At 40.7% G+C, this 20,104-nt stretch overlaps 1 protein-coding gene across 3 annotated transcripts in view; it reads right to left on the minus strand.

The window, feature by feature from the left end:
• Positions 1 to 20,104, minus strand: part of LOC104586086 (glycosyltransferase family protein) — a 95,679-nt gene that overhangs the window by 51,024 nt on the left and 24,551 nt on the right. For all 3 annotated transcript variants that reach the window (XM_010243203.3, XM_010243202.3, XM_010243200.3), the window contains exon 6: positions 2,558 to 2,619. In XM_010243203.3, coding sequence (XP_010241505.1) covers positions 2,558 to 2,619 — 62 coding nt within the window. The remainder of the gene's footprint in view (positions 1 to 2,557; positions 2,620 to 20,104) is intronic.

Consider the following 20,104-nt stretch of genomic DNA (forward strand, 5'->3'; position numbering starts at 1 on the left):
TAGCTCTTTCACATAAAATCAGAATCAAAGGGCATTTCCTTCAATGAATATAATTAAGGGGTTTTAGCAGACATAGTGCATACTTATACACCCTGATTAGGGAACCATAATTCTACTCAAGTTCTGTTTTTTTTTTTAATTATGATCAAAACAATATGATACATATTCACACCAACCAGTTTAACAAGCCCAACCACATCAAGACAACAGGACCTGTTGTCTCATAGATACCCCTTTGATCAAAAGGAAAAAAAAACACCCAACAGAATATACTAAACAATAAGCACGAGGGGATACCAAAAAGTATCTCTTTTGGTGCTACGACCAAGAGAGTAAAAGAAAAAGGAAGGACCTAACCACCCAAAAGATCATACTAAACATGAGGGGAGACCAAAAAGTGTCTCTTTTAGTGCTATGACCAAGTGACTAAAAGAAAAAGGAAGGACCTAACCACCCAAAAGATCATACTAAACACGAGGGGAGACCAAAAAGTATCTCTTTTGGTGGTAAGACCAAAAGAATAAAAGAAAAAGGAAGGACTGAAGGACCTTGCCTTACCCGAGCAAAATAGAACTGGTTATATTCCCTTCATTTCTTCCAATCATCAGACAACTAAAGGGAAAAACATGAGATAGTCAAATAGTAGAACTTAAGTCTTGATGAAGAATCTGATATGATCCCAAAACATTTAGTTGAGACAAGAAGGGAGAAGAGATCAGAAGATAACAAAATTTTGAAAGTTTCAAGACAGGTAATGGAGGCATCCTCTTGGAAATTTATATTAGGGTAACATAATATAACATGAAATGACACATAAGCCCTCAAGTACATATAAGGAATATAAAACATCCTTACAACAAATTCTAACCTGGGAGAAACAGAAACAAGGATGATGATTTCTCCAAATACAAAAAATCCCAAAATAGTGGCTGTTCATCCCAAGAAAAGGATCAATATACTTATTTGAGACAAGCTACCACCTCCAAACAGCTTATTCAATCTTATAATCAAGGCTGGTATCCTGGCTCCTTTTGTTTTGGGCAGGTTTATCTGGGTTCTCTCTCAGGCACAACAATCGCCAGCAATCGTACTACAAAACTTGATGAAACCAGGCAAGGGAGAAAGTACTCTGATTAGTTCACTATAACACCATGCAGTCGGTCGATCCTAGACTAGCATGAGAAGAGATAAAAGCACAAAGGAGAAGACCCCTGTTCTGATACCAAGTTGATGATCATAGCAGAGAATAAGAGAGTCTAATAAGAGGAACGAAAAACCGAATTACTAGTGTTGTAACAGGTCAAAAACAGAGAAGAAGAATAATAAGGAGAAAGAAAGAGAGAGGGTTTAAGGAGAAGAACAAATCATGGGAAGCAATGAGCTGTCCCACTGTCTTATAAACTAACTTGAAGGAAAAAGGAAATTACATCAGTGCCCCCAATTAATGAAGGGCGGAAACAACATAATAAAATAAAAATAAAGTTTTGGCCCAAGGTCCAATAAGACATAAAAGCCCATAAGTAAAATAAACATAAACTAAAGATACCTAAGGCCCAACGTGACAAAACTTACTCCATCAACGACCGCCTCCTGCTCTTCCTCAATTTCCTCTACTACATCAGCTTCACTAGTAGGACTTGTGCTATATGCATCAAAACCTCCTTTAATGACAAGGCCTTTTAACTCTTCCTTGAATATACTCTGCAAACTCATCCTTCCTCTCTTAAGCTCCTTGTCCCACTGCAACTTTTCCATCCATGAATCAACCAAGTTTCCTTCTTCTTCATTACTGTCACCATTTCTTGTCACAATCTTTCGCATCCACCACAAGCACCTAGTTTAGATGAATATCAAAATGGGTGAGGGGTAGATTGTAGTGTTGGACATGATGTATACTAGTTGGTCTCAGCTTAGCTAATTCTGTACTTCTTGTATCTCTTCTATTTCTGACATTGATAATGCTTGCTTGATCTGTTACAAGTCTAAGGAATTAATTAACAAAGAAATCCTTCAACATTCCAAAAATAAATAAAATAAAATAAAAACTTATCAAAAGATTAACATCAGTAGATCACTTATGAGGACATGTCCAGTCTCAAAGGTGAAATGTTAATGTAGAATGAGCCTAAGCTGACTGCAGTAACAGGTAAACAGCAAGTCAAACATTAAACGAAACCCCGCAAAATAAAGTCCAATATGATGAACAACCAGTAACATACAGTCCTCGACATAAAACCACATGCAATCAAATGAAAACGCAATATGATACCACAAAATTGTATTATGTCACTAATTTCCACATCCAAATTACCATCCATGATAACAGCTTCCATCTAAGGATATAAAATCCCCAAGATAGTAATATAAAATTTCCAAAAGTTATAATAAAAACCAAAAACCAAGTCAAATTTCAAAACACATATGCTCCTTTTTACCTGAAAATTTCAAGTAATGATCAGAAAAGCGGTATAACTTCATTGTGCACAATTCACTTAAAACACTAGGACTTGCATCAGAAAGTAAAAAGAAAATATATATCCATAGGGTAGTTAAATACCACACTCTCAGAATTATGACGGCACCTTCCACAACAGAAATCAAAAACAGTTGTATAAGTTCCTGTCAAGTGAAAAATAAAATAAAATAAAATAAAAAAGAGAGACAAAAATATCATGAATCTTTAGTATAAAATCTCATATGAAATTAACAACTCATCATCATTATCCATGCCTTATCCCAACTATATGGGGTCGACTACATGAATCCTGTTTCGCCAATCCATTCTATTTAAAGCCATATTAACTGTTAAATTATTAGTGTTTAAATCATTTCTTGCTACTTCTACCCATGTCCTTTTTGGTCTACCCCTAGCTCTTCTATCCCATTCAATGTGTAACAAATAACTTCTCCTAACTGGCAAAGTTAGTGGTCTTCTATGCACATGCCCAAACTATCTTAGTCTACTCTCTCATTTTATCAACAGCTAAGGAGATTTATGATAGTGTCTCAAAGACCCATTCCCTAGCTTTGTATGTAGATACAGCTTTTTTTATAGTAAAAACTTATTAACCAAAAAAGTAGGGTACAAGAGGAGGTGATAAGGTATCACCTGAAAGAAAAGAAACACTATGCAAAAATGATAACCCAGCCTTCAACCAAGCAAGACAACAACCAATAATACCCACCCCCATAAGGCAGGAAAAAACAAACAGTAAATTAGAAAACTCCTCTTCTCACCCAACAACATCAAAACAAGCATACACCACTTCCACGAGTTCCATCCCCAATCTTCAGCTCCTTACTTTCATTTAACTAATATCCACATGCTCTTACTAAAATCATTAGCGTCTATAACTCTCAGAAACTGCTAAGAACCCCTAATGTTAAGGACTAGACTCCACACAGGGATCAGTCAAATCTTTATCCATGAACTCCACATCTTTTTATCACTAACCAACCATTTTATTAAAAATAAAGTATTTATGTACATATACACGTTCACCCTTTTGAGAGATAAAAAGCTTTTATCTCCCAACTCTTTTCTTACAATTGTACCCAGAAAATTTCTCTTCCCACCCCTTTTTTGCTGAAGAATCAGCCATACTATTTGCTGAACCTTATACCCATTGAAGTCTCACTTCCATATCTCTAGTCAACCATCTCAATTTCTTTATTTCATTTCTGTAAAACCATAGAGCTGCCTCTCTATTCTGCAGCAACCCAATCAACAGCCTTCATCCTTCTTCAATAATTAATTTGTTTATATTTATCATCATTGCCCCTTGCACACCTTCCATGACAGCCATAATCTCAGCCCTTAGAGAGGTAGAGAAGATGGGGGTTAATATTGTAATTTCATCTTTCTTTTATTCTTGTATACTATAGTACACTTCTGTATTTTATTTATTCTTGCAAGGGCAAAAGTGTCCATTTACACAATAATATATATTCTTCCTATTTGAGAGTGTAAATCGCTGAACACACCCTACCAATCGAGTCTCTCTCTTGTTCTCTCACTTACACGCCTGGGATTAACATGGTATCAGAGCAGGTTGCACTGTGATTGATTTCCTTCTTGTTTGATCCTTACTGTATGCAGTAATCCTATTTTCCTACTAGGATTTACTGCACACTCTGATTGGTGGAAGACTTAGGGCTGTTTTGATCAACCTAGTTGTTGTCCATTAAGGGTTATACCTGATGGGCTAATCTTGCATCTGCCCATAGTCCCTGAGTGTTACAAGGTGGCTTGGCCCAGGGACCACTTGGTGTAAGTGTTGGGCCCATAGAGTCCATGTGATGGACACAAGGGGTTCACTAGGCTTTCTAGTGAATTCGGCTAGGCCTTGTAACAAAGGCTGGGCCGAACCCTTGTGGCTGATGTGTAGATCAATGCTTGGGTCCCATGCCATACAAGGAAGCCCAACTGGGCAGCAGTTTGGAAGGCTAAGTGAGCACATATACTTATTGCGCCTAAAGCCCATTTCGAACTGGGCTGATTTGATCAGTTAAAGAATGGGGTGGATCTAAGATTAGATTAGCAGATAGGATAAGGTCTTATCCCTATCCACTCAGAGAGTCCAGATCCAAATAAAGATTTGAATCTGGAAACCTTCTGATAAGATCAGGAAGGGCTGATCTAATCTGCAGATAAGATAAGGACTCATCCTTATCACTTAAAGGGGATTTAGATCCAAATAAGATTTGGATCAGCAACTCCTAATAGGATTAGGAGCTGATCCCTTTAAGGTTATAAAAGGAGGAGGGAAAGGCAGCCTTTAAGAAGATCACATTCTCACCTACAGAGAAAAGATTACAGAAGAGAGAAAACAGCTTCCAGTAGAACTGCGCTGATTTCTCCCTGCCGCCTCCTTCCAACCGCCGCCGCCATTGCCAGTGCATCTCCACGACAATAGGAGTGATCAAGAATGGTTCTTGATATCAGTCCTTTGTGAAAGGGCTGATTGGAAGTCGTGCTCACGTGTCGTCCAGCTGATTCTTGCGAAGGATCTGGTTCTTTGGAAGAACACTGTTGATTCTGCTCCATCCTACACTGCGCCATCTTCAGTGGGAGCAGTCTTTGGTTCCTTCCTTGGGCGTGAACACCTCCATTGGGAGATATTGTTTCTCCGTATCAGGTATATCCCTCTCCTGCTTCTGGTTTCAGATCTGGTTCGGTTTATGGTTCAAGATTGATCCTTGAAAATGCAGACTTTCTAAAACAGGGAATGTGATTCCCAGATGAGGGGAGAGGAAATTTTTGAAATTTCACCCAACCTACCTGCAGGGTTCGACCATCCATATGATGGATCTCTCATTCCTTCAGATGATGTTGATGCTAAGGGGATGAAACAATGGAAGATCAATAATGCCCAAATAGTTTCCTGGATATTGAGTTCGATTACAATTGATGTTGTCATCCCTATGAGGGATCTGAAAATTGCTAAGGAGATGTATGATTTTCTAGAGAAGGTCTATCAGCAGTCTAACATGTCCAAACAATATCAGATTGGAATGGACATATAGAGAGGAAGATCCAAGGATATTGTGCTGGATTTGTTAATTTGTGCCAGGAAGATCCAGGGATACTGAGGCGGGGTTACTCAATCTGGTCGTCATCAATTAATCTCCTCATGAAAAGTACTTCTTTCTTTGTGCAGGGGAACAGGGCGGGGATTCTAATGTCAGGCCTCCCGGAAAACTCCTTGACAATCTCCTAGGGATGCAACCTCCTCTCCTACGAGAAAACCTTCCTCCCTTAGACTCCACAGCAAAGGCCTCCTACCACAACCCACATACCTACTCCAGTAGTGACCTCTTAATTGAGGGATCAGTGCACTCAGCACACTCCCATAGTTTTGAAAACTCCAGAATGTCTAAATTCTCCAACCAGATACAGTACCTAGGGTGCATACCCTGATACACTCATCAACAATCTCCTTCACATGCTCCTCATGCACCTGTTGTGATGCCTTCTTAAACCTAATTATAATGAAACTAAATCATCAACACTGTTTTAGGTACGTTCCTCAGATTCATCATTGTCAGCTACTTCTCAAATGTGAACCATTTCGTCAAAAACATCTCTCCTTCACATGCTCCTCATGCACCAGATTTACAAACTAGGTGTAGGCTAACCCCATCAAAGTATTTAACCCCCTTACCTCCATGTCCCCATCTGTAGAATAGGGACTCAAAGCATCTTCGAACTTGTTGTTGTACTCTCTGCTGCTCCTAGATAGTCAATCATACAACTACCAAGCCATTGGTGGGTGATAGCCTGGAAAGTAGGGTTTCTAGGCAATATTGAGTAGGTACGGCCTCTGATAAACAGCGAACTTAGATTTGCTAAAAGTGTTGGTGATGACAATCCATCAACTTATATTTGCTAAGCACAGAAGAATAAGAAAGGCCAAGCAACAGAGGGAATTAGAGCAAAGATGACCAAGGGAAAAGGATCCCTTCATCAGGCTCCTCACCCTTACTTATAGAATCAGGGAGCCAACTACATGCACAGCCCTATGTATTTCAATGTTTTAAAACACAGAGGAGTAACGTTAGGCATTCCACTATTTTTTTTTTGAGAAAATTTAACCAAGATTTATTGAGAATAAAAGGGGGGGGAACAAGAGGAGATATACAAAACAGGGGGGGAACCACTGCAAGTTACAAAGGAGGAAGCTTGTCGCTATACAGATGCTCCAAATACACACCAAATTTAGCTAGGTCATCCGCAGTATGATTGTATTCCCTAGGAATCCAAACTAAGTTAGCATTCAATCCATCCAAAGAATCCCAAGCTTCAGTCAGATAGTGATAAAGTCTCCAAGGACCCCCTTTTTTGTCTCTTAACCATTTTATTGTATTTGCTGAAATCACCTGCAATGATCAAATTCTGAATACCCAAATTCTTAATTATCCTGATTCCGGTGAGAGCAGCCATCACTTCAGCCTTTGTGGAGTCGGCCCAACCGATTGGGCTGCTAAAAGTCCAGCAGATATTGCCCCTTTCATCCCTTACTGTACCACCAATACCTGCAAAGCCCGGATTGCCTAAGGCACAACCGTCAAAATTAAGGGTTATCACACCTTCACTGATGGAAACGGGATGCTTCAAGGGTGTTTGCTGAGGATGAGGCAGAAACAGAAAGGGGTGAATATTTCTGATAATATCATTGACAGAAAGTCCTTTAAAAAGATCTGAATTCACAGACCAAAGGATGCAAAGATAAGTAATATCTGAGATTAACTCCTCCATGGTTCTGCTTTTATTGTCAAAGATACGGGTGTTTCTTTCATCCCAAACGCCCCACATTACTGCATGAGGCACTGATTGCCAAAAGACATTACCCCTTTTGCTAAGCCTTATTCCTTGCCATTTGGGTGAAGGGTCCATATTCGGGTGTCAAAATGAGAGGGGAATATATAAGTATCTTTGAGGGTTTAGATTAAAGCTATTAAATCAGAGATCTCCAAGTCCCTTACGGGTCTTCTGAGGTGGAGGTTTAAAGAATTCTTGGCGGACTGGTTTGAGAGGCAATCAGAAATAGAGGCTTCTTGGACAAGGGTGAGGTTAAACAGCCTAGGGAAAGAGGCATCCAGGGTAGATTCCCCCCACCAAAGATCTTTCCAGAATTTAATTTTAGAACCATTTCCCACTTTATACCTTATAAAAGGAAAGAAAGAAGTATGAATGGAACATATACCTTTCCAAGGATTTATGGCCTTTATCCTGTTCAAATGGAGATTGCAATCCCACCCGTTTGTATTTCATCCATATTTACTTGAGATGACAGCAGTCCAAAGAGCATTAGGTCATTAGGTTCTTTCGAAAATCTCCAGAGCCATTTGCCTAGAAGAGAGGAATTTTTCTCTTCAAGTTGTCCAATACCCAAACCGCCTTCCTCTTTTGGTCTGCATACTTGTTTCCAGCTGACTAAATGGTTTCTCTTATCTCCACCACCTTCGCAAAGAAAATTCCTTTGAAGTTTCTCAATCTGATTTCTGACTTTGGTCGGGATCTGGAAGATAGAAGTAGACCGGCAGATTTGATAAGGAGGCCTTTATGAGAGTAAGCCTACCCCCTTTGGAGAGATAACACTTTTTCTAAGTCGATCGTTTCTTCTCGCATTTCTCCAACACAGGACTCCAAAAGTTGAGGGATTTTGGATTCCCTCCAAGAGGCATCCCAAGGTAGGTAATGGGAAGATTCTCCACTTTGCACCCCAATAAAGATTTGAAATTTTCTAGAAGATCCACTTCCACTGAGTTGATAGCCACAATACTGCTTTTGCAGAAATTAACTCTCATACCAGTGAGAATCTCGAAACATTCAATTACCATTTTACTGTTTGTGATGTTGGTTATAGAAGCATCTAAGAATAGGATTATGTCGTCGGCAAACTGTAAGTGAGAGATGTGAAGTTTATCCCTACCCACTTCAAAACCTTTCACCAAGTTGAAAAGAATTGACTTGTCAAAGAGATAATTAAATATATCCATCACCAAAGTGAAAAGTAAAGGGGAAAGAGGGCAACCTTGTCTTAGACCCCTGCTTGCTTTGAAATAACCTTTTGCTTCACCATTTATCAATACTGAAAACCATGGAGAGCCAATACAACCTTTAATCCACCTGATCCAGTTTCACCCAAAACCTCTTAGCCTTAAGCAATCAAGAATGCAGTCCAAATCCACTTTGTCGTATGCCTTCTCAAGATCAAGTTTCACGAGGACCCCCGGGATCCCAGAGGATTTTCTGTCTTCTACACACTCATTTGCAATAAGAATGTTGTCCACAATTTGTCTTCCTTTAACAAAAGCAAACTGATTTGGGGAAATTAGATCTTCAAGGAATCTTTAAGTCCGTTGGCCAGAACCTTCGCCAAAATTTTGTATATGCTCCCAACCAAACTTATGGGTCTAAAGTCTTTAACATCCAAAACACCCCCTTTCTTAGGGATGAGGTAGAGAAAGATAGAGTTAAGGCCCTTGTTAACAATGGCAGATGAATGGAAGTCCCTCTAAAACTCCATGAGATCTGACTTTACAATTTCCCAACATTTTTGGAAGAAAAGGATAGGGAAGCCATCCGGCCCTGGAGCCCTATCACCGTCCAGGCTGAAAATAGTCTTCTTGACTTCTTCCTCTTCAAAACTTCTTTCCAACCAATCCCTCTTTTCAGCTGAAAGGGTAGTGCCATCCCAATTAAATATTGTGAATTGATTTTCACTATCCTTGGAGTAAAGGTTTTTAAAGAAAGAAAGGAAAGCATCAGAAATTTCCTCAGGATTCTCCACTTCTCTCTGATTAAGAATGAGCTTAGAAATAAAATTCTTCCTACTTCTTCCCGAGGCATAGGTGTGAAAAAATCTGGAATCATTGTCCCCTTCTTTCAACCATCTCACTCTTGATCTTTGTCTCCAATAGATCTCTTCCCTTCTAACTAGTTTTTCCCGTTCCTTTCTTAATTCTGCTCTTTTATTTCTGTTTAAGGCATTGAGGGTCCCATTTTGCTCTCTATTGTCCAAGTCCTCTAATTCCGAAAGTATTCTTTTTTTCTCAGCTTCAACAGCTTTAAATTCTTCTCTTCCCCAAGCTTTAAGATTTTTCTTCAAAGCTTTTAATTTCTGAAGAAGTCTGAATCCAGCCCAACCCTCTACTTTGCAGTCTTCCCACCATGTTGCAACCTTTTTACTGAAATCTTTGTGTTGTAGCCAGAATTTTTCCAATCTGAATGGGGTCTTTCTTTTAATTATTCTTTCAGTGTTCAGCAATATGGGCCAGTGGTCCGAGGTACATCTTGGACAAAGTTCTTGACACAGACTTGGAAATCTCTCCAACCAATCCTGAGATAATAAAAATCTGTCAAGTCTGCAGCTTATGGCATTTTCTTGCATGTTTGACCAGGTAAAAAGTCCATTGGTAAGAGGGAGATCACATAGATTGTGTCTGTCAATAAAATTAGAGAAATTTCTCATGCTTCTGGTTGGGGTTCTACCATTAGAATGTTCTGAACTGAACCTGGTGACATTGAAATCACCCACTAAACACCATGGTATGTCCTCCTCCTCATGCAGGGACTCCAACTCAGCCCAAAACCTCACTCTATCAGACGGAGAGTTAGGACCATACACACCAGTGAGGATCCAGCTGAAGTCATCTTTAAAATTAGTGAACAGAACCGAGATTGAGAATTCACCTCTGTCGATCTCCAAGCCTGAAATTTCATCTTCCTTCCATGCTAGAATGATACCTCCAGCGGACCCCACAGCTGGAACAGCAGTCCATTTTCTACCCCTTATTCCCCATATGGCTTTCATAAGTTTTCTATCGATGACTTCTTTTTTTGACTCCTGAAGGACAATTATATCTGGATTTTCTCTCTTCAATGTTTCTTTCACTAAGCTTCTTTTGAGCTGACCTCCCAAACCCCTAACATTCAACCTTAGTATCTTCATTGAGTCACTTTGACAGATTTCCCCTTATTCATCCTATTTCCTTTTGAGATGCGATCTGTTATGGATGCCTTCCTCGGGAAGACGTACCATCGCCGCCGGCAGCAACAGGCCCCGGGCCCGCCGCCAGCAGCAGCAAGGATTCAGTGATGCTCATCCTACCCAGTTTGGCAACAGCAGCCTTATCTAGATTAGATTAGCTCATTTTCCTTGTTCTTATCTTATTGTTCTTATCTCTTATCTTATCTTGATAATAGCTTATCAGATTAGGATTAGCTTAGCTTATCTTATCTTATCTTGTTAGTAGCTTATCAGATTAGGATTAGCTTATCTTATCCTTAACAAGATAGAACTGGAAGTCTCCCTATTCAGCAAGGAGACTCCCTTTGATTAGGACTCTTGTAATCTCCTATTTAAGGAGACCCCATTATTGAATGAGATATCAAATTATTCAGTCAAGAGTGAGTTAGGAGAGTTGGTGATCTCTTGGACAAATCACCGAAGGCGCCAAGATAGGTTCATCACGAGCAGGAAGGAACAAGGGAAAAAAGGAGGTTTTCCCCGTGGACCGACCCGTGACGAGATCCTATTCCCGGGCCCTCAACACGATCCCTTATACCCCACTGAAGCCTTTTTAGTTCTTGTTTGGGACCTTTTTTTCTGTTCTCCTGGGCCATTCCAGATTTAGTCACCTCTTTATTAAGGATTCTCTCCTTTTCATCTTCTTTGTCTTTTCTCACAATTCCCAAAGTTCCGGCTATATTGTTCATTCCCAAATTCTCTGTCTCCTTTCTGCCACTGCTTGGTGGAACAACTGTCTGAATTGGAACGATCTGCATTGGGTGGGATGGCAACTCATTTGAACCTGAAAGAGTAGAAGGGGAAAAAAAGACAGTGAGATGTAGAAGCAGAGCAAGAAAAAGGAGGCTGAAGAGAAGACATAACCGAATAGGGGGCAGGGGAACTCCCTGAGTGCGATTTATGGTTTTGGTCAGGAAAGGGGGGTGACGAATCTCTCCCTTGTCTGCGAACAGGGGGGTCTGATTCTGAAGACATTCCATAGCTTGGATTGATTAACTGGGTATGTTCGAGAATCTCCACACATCCCCAACTCCCTTTGTCTGCAAACAGGTCTTTAACTCTTTTAAGAGCAAACTCACGAGGGTCTGGATCTACTTCAGTAGCATACGAGCTGAGGTCGTCCTATGTGTCTTCTTCTTCACTGGCGGATGGCATGCCAGAGCTCACGGATGGAGTTGGAGCCATGAAAACTTTACCCAGATGCCGGCCTGAACTGGGAGGAGTTTCGGGAACCGCCTGACTGAAAGTGGGGGTTGCTGGTGGGCTTAAGGTGCTAGATGGGCCGGAAGACTTATGTGGGCCTTGGGTTTGAGAAGAGCGGCCCAAGTTTTCAAACCGACTGGGAGTTGGGACAATATTGGCAATCCTGGAATTAGGGAGGCTTTTGTGATTTGAGACTTTAATAAGGGGTTGCGCCTGTCCAACTTCTTCACATCTTTTGAGCTCCACTACGCCTTTAGATTTGGAGGAGGATAGCTCCTACGCAAATTCACGAGGAGCCACCACCGACTTTCCGACTTCTCTGTGCATGCCTCTACTGCGACCAGATCTCTGAGCGACAAAAGTGGAAGTACCACGTGGAGGAGAGACCTTTGAGTGAGTTGACTCGGAGAGACCGGAAGGTGACTCGTTCGTCTTCTCCACCTCCACAGAGATGTAGAACCAGACGTTTCTATCCAGAACTAGGACTGAACGAGGGATGGCATGAATACCACGGCTTTTCACCCTGATTCTGGCAAAACTTAACTCAGAGAAATTCAGAGATCGGGGATCTATGTCTTCAAGACCTCCGCAGGTGTCTCCTATCAGAGAAAAGATTTCCTTCGTCCAGAGGTGGAATGGAAGCCCTCTTAACTCGAGCCAACCGTTGAACCTCAACTAATCAAGGACTGCATTAATCTTTGGCCACCAGCGTTCAATTTGAACCCAGTCACCAAAAACGAAGATTGCTTTGAGCTTCGTCCAAGAGATAATCAAGTCTTCCAAAGGGGTAAAGCCAACTGCTTTGTTTTGTTCAAAAGGGTGCAGTTTCAACATGGATTCAGAATGCAAATTTGCAGACAGTCCGGCTTCAACTTCATCCCAATTTAACGCAGATGTTTTCGTGCAGACGAAAGCCAAACTCCAGTTTCCAAATGGCTTTCCCTGATGTGCAATCGAAAGAAACGCAGACCCTCCGGATTTTATGATTTTGCTTTTGACTTGGAGCGATGGAAAGGCTTCTTGCGTGAGATTAGTATGGCGGGGTTTCACTCTAGGCGGAACAGCCCAGTCCAAAAATTGGATGAAGGAGTTCCAGCCACCGGAAGTTGGTTCTTCTGGGATACAAATGTGTCTTACCTTGTCTGATTTTTCCCATCTGCTCAGGCGGATGAATCTGCCCCAGGTATTTGATTTAAGTTGTAAACATAGGATTCTTCCCTTGAACGCTCTCTTACGGTCTGCTAAATGTCTTCGTTCAATTTCCAGAGCTTCTTGGATGTAGGATCTAGTCCATAGAATGTCCTCACGAGACAAAACTATCTGTGTCCAAGCTCCCTTGCCCCTTTCCGTTAGTACGAAATCATCTTTTTTATTAGAGCTTCGTTTAATTTCAAAGGATTTTGATCCGACATTCAAAAATCTCCGTTCATGATGCTTATCTTGAGAAAGACTAACAAAGACTTCTTTTCTTTGTAAGAGATTTTGATCCGACATTCAAAAATCTTCGTTCCATGATGCTTATCTTGAGAAAGGCATGCTTATCTTGAGAAGGTCGTCCATTGGTTACAGATTTTGGATCTTGCTCATGTTAATGAGATGGCATCGTCTTTGATTTGTGAGATCCCCCGGTATTGGATCTCAATTGATTTAATAAGATTGTATTTCTTCTCACTGCAGTGATAGTGTAAGACTAAAAAGGTTCTCAACCAGCTTCCGTGAGACTACTTCTTTGCAATACTCAGAGTAAGGTTTCTTCAAGACTAAAAAGGGTTCTCGTTGGCACACACTTACTTTGTTTTGTGATTTCGCCTTCGCTTCACACTCCCAGTCAATGCCTTGCTCTCAAATCCTTAAATGTATATCCACTCTCTCACACCGTGTCTTGTGTCTTTGTTTAGTGGAGGTGGGTCTTGTTGGTATTTTGCTTCTTTTTGTCAGGGGGTTGGGTGATTTGTTTGTTTAAGACCATGTTTGGACTTTTGGAGATGTAGGTCTGTTTTTTCTTCTCGAGTGACTAATGATCATCTTCCTCTATAATCTCTTCTTTTTTTATTTTAGTAAGTTTTTTCTTTTATTACCAAAAAAAAAAAAAACTTTTTTCAGGAAGTCTCTGTGGAAGATGAAAATCTCTCCAAGGATTTTTGGCTTTAGCCAATAGCCCACCTTGGTAACAATGCATTCTTTTTTTTGATAATTAACAATACATTCAATTATTGCTTCCATACTTCTCTCCTTGAATTTTCTTGCATTTCATTCCTCTCATATTGTCCAATTTATTGCAATCTTGGTGAATCTCAGCATAATCCTTCCTCTCTTTCTCAGTGTTTTAAAAGGCATGCCTAAGGCGTAAGGCGAGGCGCATTCTAGAGATGGCGCCTCGCATGGGTCAAGGCGGCCAGACTTTAGGAAGGTGTGCGCCTTAGGCCAGGCGCCAAGCGGTCCAAGCGAGCGACTATTTTAAGTTGCCCTTTCTTTTTTTTTGTTTTTAAATTTAGTTTTATAGATGATTATAATCGTATATATAATATTTATTTCCTTTTATGTGCCAAAATATTGGGATATGGTATGGCAAATTTGAAAGAAAGAATTGAAGACCCAATCGAGAGTGAAAAAACTTGCCATGCAAGGCTTTCAAAAAAATCTTCTCAGACTCCCACTATCAGTCGAAGTCTTGAACGGCAAAGTTCAGAGCCCTCAGCCCCCTAGTTCTTCTTGGATCATCAAGTTCAGGCCTGTCTCAGTTATCTCAGACTCTCAGTCAAACAACCACCTTCGAAGTTCGATTATCAGAGACCATCTCTCAGTCGGACAACCAACTACAACGTCTTCAACTCTTCAGGCTTTCAGGATAGGGTACTTCACAGAAAAACAGGGGCTTTGCCCAATCATTTTTTTTCATTGTGTTACTGTTTCTTCGCTTTTTACACTGAAAACAGGGGTTCCGCCCGCCCCCTTCTTCTTCTTTTCTTCTTCTTCTTCTCCTTCTTCTTCTCCTCCTTCTTCTTCTTCTTGTTCACAGAAAAACAGGGGCTCCACCCAATCTTTGTTTTCATTGTGTTTCTTCCTCTAGAACTATTTTACACTAAAACAGGGGCTTCGCCCCCTTCTTCCCTTGTCTGTTTTACACTAAAACAGGGGCTCCACCCCCTTCTTCTTCTTCCCTTGTCTGTTTCAATCTAAAACAGGGGCTCTGGCCCATTGTTACACAATGTTTTTTTATCAGCAAATATTAATTTGAAAACAGTAAAACAAGGCCCCACCCAGTTATTTAAAAGGTGCGCTAGGCACACAGGCGAGGCACATTTTGGGGTATGCGCCTCGCCCAGGTCCTAGGGGGGTGCCTTGCGCCTCAGCCCAGGCTAGCGCCTTTTTAAAATTCTACGCTTTTTGCTGTTTTTTGAGTCTAACAGCTGGGCCAAGGGCTCCACCCCCGGACCCCTAATTGAAAGTTGTAAAATCATTATTTTTTGTGAGAAATAAGAATTCCAGGTCCTAACATAGACTTGTTCAGGCTTGCCTCGAGGGTCATGCTACAAAGGCGACTCAGAATCAAGAATGCAATATGTTTTAGATCACTTTCCTGATGATGGGTGTCCAGGATGTAATCGGTTTCTAAGAACTGGGCATTTCGAATGCAGAACACTTTCTGCTCACTTGGGTCATAGAATAGATAACCCACCGAATCTTTTGGGTAGCCTATAAATAGGCAACGGCTGGTCTTGGATTCCAACTTGTCCGCACTCGTTCTTTTAACGTGCGTAGGACAACACCAAATCTTCAAGTGTCTGACACTTGGTTTCTTTCCGGTCCAAAGTTCGTATGGAGTTTTCGGAACCGATTTGGTTGGAACCCGATTCAGCACGTAGATAGCAGTCTCTAATGCATATCCCCAAAAGAATGTGGGTAATTCCGAGCGTGTGAGAAGTGACCGGACCATGTCTAACAATGTCCTATTCCTCCTCTCTGAAACACCGTTAAGTTGTGGTGTTGCAGGAGGAGCCAACAGTGATATTATCCCGTTGGCCTTCAAGTAGTCCCTGAATTCGTCAGAGAGATACTCGCCACCTCGATCCGATCGAAGGGCCTTAATTTCTCTCCCTAACTGTTTCTCGACTTCTTGTCTGAATTCCTTGAACTTTTCAAAGGACTCGGACATCTGTCTCATCAGGTACACGTAACCACATCGTGAGAAATCATCGGTAAAAGTGATGAAATACACGTGTTGGTTACGAGTCCTGACACTCAGGGGACCACATACATCAGTATGTATAAGGTCAAGTGTGCCTGTACATCTTTCAGGCTTACCGTTAAATGGTCACTTTGTCATCTTGCCTCGGAGGCAAGGCTCACAAGTGGGAAGATCTTCTACGGTTAGAAAACCCAAAGGACCATCCTTTACCAGCCTTGTGATTCGGTCAATACCGATATGGCCAAGTCGGTAATGCCACTGGCACGTGGGACTGACTATATCACGAGTCCTTTTCTTGGGGATTTCAACCGACGTAGTTTCGGTTAAGTTAGCTTCTAGAGGGATCTAAGATGCAAACCGTAGTTTCGTTAAGTTAGTTTCGGTCAATACCGATATGACCAAAACTTTAGAGGAACATGGGATGCAAACAAGAGGGATCTGGCAACCTCAACCACATGCCTGTTCTTTCTTTCCGCCACCCTGTTTTGTTGTGGAGTGTAGGAACAATAACTTTGATGAATAACCCCAAAAGTTTCAAGATTGGTGGAGAGGGTTCTCTCAAAATAATCTTTAGCATTGTCAGAGCGGAATAATTTGATACGAGTATTAAACTGGGTGAGGATGAGTTCATGAAAATTTTTCACAATAGCTGGTACTTTATCCCTGGATTTCATGGGATAAATCCAAGTGTAACGTGAATAATCATCAATAAAAAGGATAAAGTACCTGTAACCCCCCATGGTTGGCATGTGATATGGCCTCCACACATCAGAGTGAACAATATGGAAAGGAGAAAGTGATCTTTTATTGCTAATTGAATAGGAATGTCTACAATGCTTTGCCAACTCACATGATTCACAATGAAGACTCGATAAAGACATTCCTTTAAACATATCTGGGAACAGATGACTCAAAGCAGAAAAAGACAAGTGACCAAACCGAAAATGACATAATAAAATTTTGTTAACAGACTCTGACACGACTGACTCTAAGGCAACTCCATGAGGTGGTCCCAAAGTTTGATCTGGTGTGTCCAGCAAGTATATTCCGTTCGCCTCATGGCCACTCCCAATCATCCTCTGAGACTGCAGGTCCCGAAAAACACAATGAGTGGGAAAGAAAGTTATGCTGCAATTCATGGACTTTATTAAGCTACTAACAGATAAGAGGTTTGTGTTAAGCTTAGGGACATGAAGAACAGAAGATAAGAACAAGGTGTCAGAGGTCTTTATATCACCTTTACCAGAGATGGGGACAAGGGACCCATCGGCAAGGGATATTTTCTCCTTCCCAGAGAGAAGGTGATATGAGCAAAAAAGGTTAGATAGACTAGTCATAGGGTCTGATGCACCGGAATCAATAATCCAAGGGATTTTATGATTACCTGAAGCTGAAGCATGATTTGCAGAAGCACGAGTACCTGAGTGAGCAAAAGCTGATGAGGATGATGTACTGTTGGAAGGGTAAGCTGAAGAAACTATAGCTTCCAGGTGATTTAGGAGTCTCCCATACTTCTCAAAATCCAGCTTCATTGCAGCCAATTGTTCAATGGTTGATTTCTCTTCACTCTCCTTACTTCCCCCTTCAGGTACTGTAGCAGCATTAGCAGTCTTGGGTTTTCCCACCTGACTGCCCTTCTTAGGGTTATTATTCTTCTTAAACCTATCAGGGAGAAGTCCAGGATGAAGCTTCCAGCAGGTGTCCTTTCTATGTTGTGGTTTCTTGCAATATTCACACACCTGTTCTCTCTTCTCAGTAGGGTCCTTTGGTTTCATTCTCGCATGTGCAAAATGTTTTGTAGGTGGACTCTGCAACTGAACCTGCCGCCTACTCTCCTCACTACTTATCATAGCATATGCCTATGAAAGAGTAACCTCATCCCTGGCCAAAATATTATGTCTGATAATATCAAACTCGGGATTGAGTCCAGTGAGAAACTCAAACACCCTATTTCTCTCCACCAGCTTTCTATACATTTCAGCATCCCTTTTACTCTCCCATACCACTGTCTCCATAACATCAATTTCCTGCCATAGGGATTTTAGTATAGAGTAGTAGATTGCCACACTCTTCTCCTCATGTCTCAGGTTTTTCACATCACTTTTCAATTTGTACGCTCTGGCTACATTCAGTTTTTGTGAGTAGGTCTCAGTTACACTGTCCCATGTCTCCTTGGCCGAAGACATCCAGAGATAGTGCTGGCTTATATGGGGTTGCATAGAGTTAACCAACCATCCTATAACAGTGTATTTCTCTTGCATCCATTTTTCAAATTCAGGGTTTGTCTCTTCGGGTTTCACCTTACTGCCTGTGAGATACCCGAGTTTTCCTCTACTACAAACATAGATTTTTATAGACTGTGCCCAAGCAAGATAGTTTGTCCCATCTAGCTTAATTGTGGTCACACTAGTCAAAACGGAATCTACTGAGGCAGGTCCAGAAACCGGTACCTGCTTGAACTCACTTCCGTATGTCTCCATTAATCAAATGGAAATCGAAGAACAAAAAAATTTGACTATGTAAACTTACTTGAAGCCAAACCAGAACTTGGGTGCTTGAAAAACTAGGGTTTTGCTCCGTCCAGCAGATGGGAGGAAGAGAGAAGATGTTGCCACACCTACCAGACTAACCCAAACTCTTCCAAACCTGAACCGCCCTCATTTAGCAGTCTCAAGACACCTTCCAAGCACAGAGCGCCACACCCGAGCTTCACCTTTCCTGGTAACCTCGAAAATCTCTAGTCGGCTAGGGTTTCGGGCAGCAGCAGAACAACAACACTTCTTGGCAAAATCTAGCCAAAACTAAACTCTCCAAACCCTTCTACCAACTAGGCAACTGATTCTCTATACTATAGAGAACCTATCTCTCCATACACTCTCTTGATTTTAGAGTGTACAGAAACGAAGAAAAAGAAGGAAGAGGAACTAAACCTGCTCTGATACCAAGATGTAAATCAGTCCTCTAATATCAAGTTTAAATTCAGTGATTAGCAGAATAAAACATATTTGAATAACTGTATAAGAGAAGAAGATGGCGAAGAGAAGAGGTAAGAAAAGAAGGAGTCAAATTAATTCTCCATTCTCCTCTAACCCTATTTTATTAAGATCTAAAAATTAATGATGACAAGTATGCCCTTAAGTGAGCGGCCAGCTTGGCAGTTACATAAAGGAAATAAACAAGAATAAATAACAGGCCCATTAAGTGTGGCCCATCAACATAAAATAAAAAAATATTACAAGAGAGGCTGTTAGGGCCCATTCGGCCCAGTATCTTTACACATTTGAATACACTTTACATGTTATGTTATGTATTTTAATTTTAGATAATACGTTTTTTAATCATTTATTTTAAAATTTAAGTTTATATTTTTATTAACATTATGTTTAATATTTTTTAATTTTTTTGCATTTTTTTATTTTTTAGCTTTTTTTGTAATTTAAGGTGTGCGCCTCGCCTTGCACCTTATGCTTTTAAAGCACTGGCTCCACCCCATTCTTTTTTTTATTTTCAGTTTTTTCTTTACTTCTTTCTTCCCCACTTTGTTTTTTGACATTTTCCTAATTTCTTAGAATTTCTACATGTTCTTTTTCTATTTTTTAGTTTCTTTTTAATTTCATGCGCCTTTTTTAAAAAGGTGCGCGCCTAGGGCACATTTGGAACCTGTCACTTTTTGTGCGCCTTTCGCTTTTAAAACACTGCTCTTTCTTTGGCTAAGCAAAAGTTACATGGGCAAATAAGCTTGGCATACTAGATGGAAGAGTCCACCTGCACCTAAATAAAGAGAATCAATTCCAAATACAAGTGACAAAAGGGCAAGGAATTAGCAAGTGATAGGAAGTCTCACCATTAGCCTTGCAAAGTATAAACCAACAAGGGGATAGGAAACATTTGAAGCAAGTTGCAAGTGTTAATTTTCTCATTTAAGAAAAAAAACCTCCTAACTGAGTGCACCAACTCTAGGTGGAATAGGTCTACACCAAACCTCTTTTACAAGAAAAGAGTGCAGACAAAGGGCAGATCAGGTCAAGACATTAAAAAATAAACAAAATAGAAAGAGCCCAAGGGAGAGGGAGTCCTAATCCAAAAATTAGACTTAGAAGGATTTAGGTACACCCCTTCAAGAATTTGTAGGAGTCTTAGTACACTAGGAAGTTCAAAGTTCCAACAAAACCCTAAT

This window comes from Nelumbo nucifera, chromosome 1 (assembly GCF_055504915.1).
Source record: "Nelumbo nucifera cultivar China Antique chromosome 1, China Antique-T2T, whole genome shotgun sequence".
NCBI lineage: Eukaryota > Viridiplantae > Streptophyta > Magnoliopsida > Proteales > Nelumbonaceae > Nelumbo > Nelumbo nucifera.